At 53.6% G+C, this 7,451-nt stretch overlaps 1 protein-coding gene across 4 annotated transcripts in view; it reads left to right on the top strand.

The window, feature by feature from the left end:
- Positions 1-605: 605 nt before the first annotated feature.
- The window catches only part of MAN2A2 (mannosidase alpha class 2A member 2), a 33,987-nt gene continuing 27,141 nt past the window's right edge, over positions 606-7,451 (top strand). For 3 of the 4 annotated variants that reach the window (XM_088139289.1, XM_088139290.1, XM_088139288.1), the window contains exons 1-3: positions 606-885; positions 968-1,225; positions 1,309-1,453. In XM_088139289.1, the coding sequence (XP_087995415.1) occupies positions 754-885; positions 968-1,225; positions 1,309-1,453 (535 nt within the window). In that variant the 5' untranslated portion in view covers positions 606-753. The remainder of the gene's footprint in view (positions 886-967; positions 1,226-1,308; positions 1,454-7,451) is intronic. The other variant, XM_088139291.1, reaches the window with a different exon arrangement.

Raw genomic sequence — 7,451 nt, 5'->3', positions numbered from 1 at the left:
ATATCTTAAGGGGAGACTCACCTGCTTCCTCTTAGTAATTTTGGTATGAAGTGGGGAGGAGCAACCCTCTTTGCGAATAACGCGGAGCCCCGCAGCTGTGCGCTTGGGAAACCATCCCGGGGATCTTTGTCAGCCGTACAGCCCCGCTGCCCCGCAGGGTCTTACCGGGGGCAACAGAAACGCCCTCTGGATCCCGGGGCGGCCGGCCCCGCCACCAAGGGGCGAAGCGCGCCGCGCCGTGCGGGTCTCGGGGGAGGCAGAGGGGACCCCCGACCCAGCGCCCCGGGCCCCGTGGCGCTTCTCTGGGGCTGGGGCCAAGCCCGGGCCCCGACGCAGCGGGGGACAAGGCGGCCTCGGGGCTGCCTTCCCGCGCCTCCGAAGCCCGAATCCACCCTCGAAGCCCCTCCAGCCACGGACCAGGCGCCGCCCCGGGCCCGGGCGCCCAGCTCGGCCTGAGGCCCGGCTCGCCGGCGCCCCGCGGAGGACGAGGGCGGCTCCTCCGCAGCAGCGCCCGGCCGGGCGCGAGCGAGGCGCGAGGCAGGGAGCTAGGCGGGCGCGCCCGCGACGAGGCCGAGGCCGGCGCCGGGACCGCGGCCGGGCCGGCAGGGGCCGCTGTGGCCGCGGAGGAGGCGCGGCTCCTGAGGCGGCGCGGGCAGGCCCGCCGACGAGAGCGGCGCCGAGGGCCGGGCCGGGCCGGGCCGCGGGAGGACAGGCGGGGGCGCGGGGCGGCCGAGGCCCCGCGGGCGGCCGCCGATGAAGCTGAAGAAGCAGGTGACGGTGTGCGGGGCGGGGGTCTTCTGCGTGGCGGTCTTCTCGCTCTACCTGATGCTGGACCACGTGCAGCGCGACCCCGCGCGGCCCCTGCAGGGGGGGCACCTCCCGCGGGTGAGTCCCGGGCGCGGCGGGGGCGGCCGGGCGGGGGGCGGCCGGGGAGGGCGCCCCGGCCTCACCCGCGCCCCCCCCGCAGAGCCAGATCTCGGCGCTGCAGAGCCGCATCGAGCAGCTGGAGCAGCTGTTGGAGGAGAACCACGAGATCATCAGCCGCATCAAGGACTCGGTGCTGGAGCTGACGGCCGGCCGCGAGGGGCGGCCCGCGCCGCTGCCCGTCCGGCTGCCCAACGGCTCCTGGGCGCTGCCCCCCGACGGCCGGCCCGGCTTCTACTCCGTGGCGCCCCGCGACTGCCGGCCGGGCCCGCGCGCCGCCCGCCCCGAGCCCGACCTGCAGGTGAGGCGGGGGCGCCCGGGGGGCGGGCGGGCGGGGGTGGGGGCCGTCCCGGGGCGCCTCGAGCCTCCACCTCCCTCCCGCAGATGCTGGCCGTGTCGGCGCTGCTCCCGTACGACAACCAGGACGGCGGGGCGTGGAAGCAGGGCTTCGACATCACCTACGAGCCCCACGAGTGGGACGCGCAGCCGCTGCAGGTCTTCGTGGTGCCCCACTCGCACAACGACCCAGGTAAGCCGGCCGGCCGGCCGGCCAGCAAATCCTCCGGAGGGCTTGCCGGAGCCTGTCGGGCGGCGGGTTCAGGTCAGGTCCTGGAGGAGGCCCGGGTAGCCTCGTAGGATGCAGGACCCGGTGGAGAAGGAGGATGTCTCGGTGGGTTAGGCCCTGGAGCACAGTGACGTTCAACAGAGACGGATGCACCCTTGTCGTCTAAGAAAACGACTCAACTGCTTGGCGTCATACCTTCATTTTACCCTTCGTGATTGATCCCCACTTCAGTCCTTACCTTTTGGAGTGAGCAGTTACACAGAGGACAGAAAAGAAATAAGAAATGGTAACCCAAAGAAATTAAATGCATGATCAGAAAAGCAAGCGTAGCTAAGAAAAAGCTATATAACAGAGAAGGAAATGTAGGTGAAAGTACTTTTACACCAACACTGTTCACTTCCAATAGAAGAGAATATCTGCAGCTCAGGGTTGAACTGTGGAGTCCTTGGTGCTCTCTGAGCTTGGTTGTTTGCTTGCAGATGTTTCATCACCCAACTAGGTAACTTCATCAGTGTGAGTGAGTGTGGGGTTTGCTCCCTGTTTATACACACTAGCTTGCTGTGCCAGTGTTGGTGGGGGAGTGGTTTTCTCCTGGGTCATTCCTTGTTTAGGGTATTGTTTTCTGCTTGATTGTTTGCTTTTTTCTTAGCTTTTTTACTGTCTCTTTTGAGCGGTGTGTAAATGTGGTTTATCTCTATGTGTCTATTGATGGCTGAAAAAGAAAAAAAAGAAAAAGCAAAAGCTAAGAAGTAGCCAAAAAGGACCAGAGCACATCCCCTCCAGTAGCCAACACCAGATAAGCAGGGATTAACACCAGACAAACAATCAAGCATAAAACAATGTCACAATCAAGGAACGACCCAGGAGAAAACCACTCCCCCACCAACACTGGCAGAACAAGCTAGTGTATATAAACAGGGAGCAAACCCCACCCTCACTTGCACTGATGAAGTTACCTAGTTGGGTGATGAAACGTCTGCAAGCAAACAACCAAACTCAGAGAGCCCCAAGGACTCCACTATCCACTTTCTATTGTTGCCAACCCTCCTTGTTTCAGTCATGCATATACACTACTACTTATATTGCCTTTTATTCTTTCAACCTCTGTGAGAATCTCACCACCACCTGCCCACACTTTTCTTCTCCTTTCTCTTAATCCATTCAGTCTTCTTCCGTATATTTGTAGTCTTTCATTCTCTCTATATGACCAAACCACGACAACGTTTTGTGTGCTGGTCACTCACATTTGGGTTCAACTGATGCTCATTAAACACCCATCCATTCTTGACTCTCTCTCTTCTTACTTTACTACACAGGTTGCTTAAGCCGCCCATTCCCACGGCACCAGATTAACAAACGTTCCTTGAAACATATAGTCTGTATACTAGTACTTTCTGCCAGGAGTCGACTATCTTAAAATGCCTACATGCTCAGGAAACGCTCTAACGAGGTGCCACAGACTAAATCTACTCGCTTTAGTTTTTCACTATTTATATATAATGTGCATCCGTTGGGAGTGAACTTGTCAAACACACCTAATTTGGTCTTTGGCATTCATTTTCAAGTGCTTACTCCTTGTTGCATCATACAATATTTAACATTTGCTGCAAATAATTTGGGGTCTCAGCCAACAGTGTGACTTTATTTGCATACGTGTACATTTCACATCTCCAACCAACACACCTCTAATGTCACCGTAAGGATCCCTTATGCATCTATTCATCAACACCTTACATACCCAAGAGAAGATCACAGCATCCTCGCCTTGCACCTGCTCGGTATTAGCTAAGCATTCTGTTTATTCTCCCATATATTTACTTCCCTCGTATACTGTTCTTACCACATTCAGAAGCCAATCTTCAACTGTATTTGTGCAGAAATGAAATTCAAGCCTGTTCACTTTACGTACCCTTTCTCTAAATCAGCTAGCATACAGTAGAGATTCTTTCTCACTTCTCCCAAAAAGAAAAATCAAAAGCAGAAATCTGATCAGCCCACCTCCTCCCCGCCTGACGTTAAGGTGCATTGCAAATCCCCAATGTTGCTTCTTGTCCCCTTTTGTACTTTTTCAGTCCACATTCTGCACACTTCACAAATCAATCCCCTGGAGTTTTTGCTACCTTTCTCTCCATGGAAGGGGACTGTAAGAGCATCCTTCCAATTGTCAGGCACAGATGCAGCCTTCACGCACGTTAAACAAGTCACTCCATAAGCAAACCATACACAGTTGACACTTGCAGCCTTATTGCTCGATGTTCTCGCCAGCATTTGCGACTTCCTTTTCATCAGTAGCTGCTTCTTGGAGTTCTGGTGAGCTCCTGCTTGTCTCTTCTGTGATAGGATCTCGGTACCTTGTCTTTTCTCGGCCTCTTTTTCAACGGCCTTTGATTTTTCCAAACGCCGGGAGCTTCTCCATTGACTCTTGTCTTCGCATTAAGTTTCAAAATATTTACGCTTTAGCTTCTTTATTAGTGCTTCCAGTGAGACCACGGTTCACTTCGACTAGCATGGAATGATTTGATCTTCTTCTGTTCTCCAGCACCACGATTTAAGGCTTCCATTTCTCTTCCTTCGGCCTTTCTGATGGTCAGCCTGGGAGAACCGTGGCCTTGACAATACACAGCTTTGCTGTTGGTGTGGTGTCTCTGCTGATTTAGTCTGGATCTGCCGTGGTCCTTCTCCCAGATAGCTGATGTCTCTTTGTTTCATGGCCACAGTCACCATCCCTGTGAATTTTTGACCCTAGGGAGACACTGTAGGCCACTGTTCGAACCACTTCTCAACCACATCACTTTGGGTTCTGTCCTCTCTGGTGGAGGCTCTTTTTGGGCCACCAGAGGAGGGAAGGATTCTGCTCCTCTGCTCCTTGCCTCCCCTGCCTCCGGCCCAGCCTGGATCCTTTGCCTAACCTCACAACTCTTGCGTTACTCTGCGCTTGCTGGAGAGCTCCCGCTGTGGATCCTTCCAAGGGGGTGGGTGGGCTGCAGCTGATGCCATTGTGGGGGCAGCACTGCCCCCCAGCAAAGGCTTGGGGAGAAGCAGGAAGGCGAAGGATCTGAGCTTGGCTGGGGGGAGAGGGGGAGGCAGCGGAGATGGAGAAGAGCCCTCTCCCCCCACCTCCCTAAAGCGGCAGCAGCAGCAGCCTGGGTGGGGCAGGGGGGCTAGAAGCAGACCGGTTGCGTGGAGTTTACTGGTAGGAATAGGGAGCTTATGGGAAGAACCCAGGAGGAAAACTTTTGCTGCTGGGGGGGGCAGAAAGGAGGGGGCACTCCGAAGGCAGTTGGACTCTCTCGGAAGGGACCCATAGGAGGTTTTCTTCTGTTTTCCAGCGCAGCCCCACTGTCTAGCCAGATCCAGCTTCGGCCTTCCTCAGCAGCGGGGGAGGGGGCACGTGATGGAGGTTCCAATGTGAGGAAGGGTCCTCAGCAACCCCAACCCTAACTCCAAGCCGGGGAAAAGAGGCTGTGTGGATAAGTCTTCTCCATCAGCTCTGGGCTAGGGCTCCTCAGCCCAGCCCCTCCCCCCCAAAAACCAGATTCAGACCCAGATCTCAGCCCTTAAAATGAAACCCAGTCTGTACTGCGAGTGGCTTTGCTGTCCAGTTCCTGGATTCCTTTGGCTGGGGGTTGCCTTGTCCTCAGCCAGCCTTCAGCTTCTTTGGGTTCTCAGCATTTGATTTTCACAGGCTCCTCTTTTTCCACCTGTTTCCTGGATGGACAGGTCAGCTAATTTCCCTTCAACCCTTTCAGCATCTGGTCTTCCTGAAGTGGGATTTCCCCACGTTCAGGACCAATTCTTTGTCGTACAGGCCATTTGTTTTCTCTCCCTGCAGCCACTCTGCTTTCTCTTGGTTTCTTCCACTTCTTTCCTTTTCTTCGTGGATGGACACTACATACCCATTCTTCGTCTATCCATCCCATATGGATCTGCACACCCTTTATGGATGTGTATGGATCCTGGTTGGTGGGATGCAGGCAACAATATGTTGTTGGTCAGGCAGCCTCTAGACTGGGCTTTCTAGCTGGGAAAGAAGAACAGGAACATGCTTGGGCTCACCTTGCTGGCCAGTGTGCCCAGTGTGGCATGGGCTTTATGACTAAAGCTGGTAACCTAATCTGTGCCTGTTCTATCTTACTAAAATGCATGACGTTCGCCAAGAATAAGAAAAGGATTTTGGAGTCAGCAGCCAGATGTAGCTGGGAGAAAAGACAGATGCACCTTTAGAATATACTGGTACATCCAGCGTTTTCATCTCATGGGAAGTAATCGTTCCAGCATGCTCTGCAGGGGTCCGTCTGCATTGCAGGTACTGTGTCTAGTTCTGGTAAGGATTCGGATGACTTTGAAAGCATTGGAACGATCGGGGGCAGGAAACCAAGTCTTACAAGGACTTGGGTGAAGGTATAGGCTTTGTTAACATTTGAGAAGAAACAAACTCTCAAGAGTTGTTGCACAGAAAAAGCCTGTTCTCATTTGTTTGCAGAAGGATGGGCTCAAGGATGGTAGAAAAATCTCATCACAGGAAGTGACAGTGGGAAGAATTGCAAGTGCTTTCTCTCAGCAGATGTATGCAAACAGCGGCAGGAGGGTCACCTGTCAGAAATGGAGGAGACTTCAGATGACCGCTGTGTTGAGCAGCTTGAAAGTCCCTTCTTGTTTTATTGCCGGGTTTACATATTCTCCATTAAACCATAATTAGCTAGGTTATTATGTATTTATTTGTACACTGCTCTTTCTCCAAGAGGAGCCCAGAGCAAGCGGGTTAGAAGAGAATTAGGGAAAAAAGGCTGAAATTATCACAGTAAAACCAAAAATCCTTAAAACAATGAATGCAAGAAACAAAGTTCATTGCTCTGAATGTGGAATATGCAGGGAAGCCACTTTGGAGCTCCCCTTCTGGGTGGATTTTGCTGCTAAGCTCTCTTCCTGAAGAAACAAGTGGCCTAATTCCTTCTAGTCAGTCTCTTCTGGGTGCCCAGATTGGTGGCTTTCGGATGCCTGTCCCAGAAAGGGCAGTGCCATAAGGGAAGTGCAAGGCCAGTTGTGGATGCGGGCATTCCTCCTCTGGCATCCCACAGCTCACCTCCCTCTCATGCTTTGTGCAGAGGGGGCCCTTGCCACACCTCCCTGGTCACCTTTTCCTCCTGCAGAGGCCATGCCCACAAAGGGAAAGCAACAGACTGAGGGTCAGCTTGATGCGGGGGGCACCAAAACCCATGGGCTGCCCAGAAGATAAACCTGAGGCTATAAAGGTGTACCCACTTTCACTTTAAGCAACTGTTCACCACTCCCCAAAGCTCAGGTGGCAGAGCAGTCTTCTCTTGGAGATAAACAGAGATGCCATGACAGTACAAACTTTTAGCACTGGGTTCCCCAAGGGGCCTGCCGAAGTTTCCCTTGGGGCCTACTGCCCCACTCTACTACTGTTTAAAGATTATTTTGAACAACTTTCAAAAAAAGGCTGGCATGCTGCAAAGCAAAGCACCAGAACCAAGAATGCCTCTAGATTTCCAAGAATTTCAATCAGGTCCCAGAGATGTCCTTAGAAAATAAAAAGGATGGGTAGTTGCAACCCAGGGCTTTGTTCACAAAATTACCGTCTTCACCTTGTAGTTGGTATAATAAATATCCAGGGACTAGGGAGAGTGGCCAGGAGAGAAACCTCCTAAGTTTGCCTTTAGGGAAACTGGTAACCCTTCACAGGCTACTTTGAATGTGGCAGCCATTTTGTAATTGGCTGGGCCATGCTCCCAAGATGTCAAACACACTAGTGGCCCCCATAAGACTGGAGATGCTGCTGCTTGGCATGCTGAACTCAGGGCCTTCCTGAAGGACTCAGGGTGTGCCACAGCACCCATTTTTTTGTTTTCCCTGGGATGCCCAATATAGGAGGGCCCTCGAAGAGTTTTCTAGGGATTCTTGGGTTTCCTGGACCCTGGGCTCTTGGTCCCCATCTTGGAAG

Source organism: Python bivittatus, unplaced genomic scaffold, assembly GCF_059951505.1.
Source record: "Python bivittatus isolate LINGU-HERP-01145 unplaced genomic scaffold, Pbiv_v1 ctg000210_np1212, whole genome shotgun sequence".
NCBI lineage: Eukaryota > Metazoa > Chordata > Lepidosauria > Squamata > Pythonidae > Python > Python bivittatus.
This window is presented reverse-complemented; position numbering and strand designations above follow the sequence as displayed.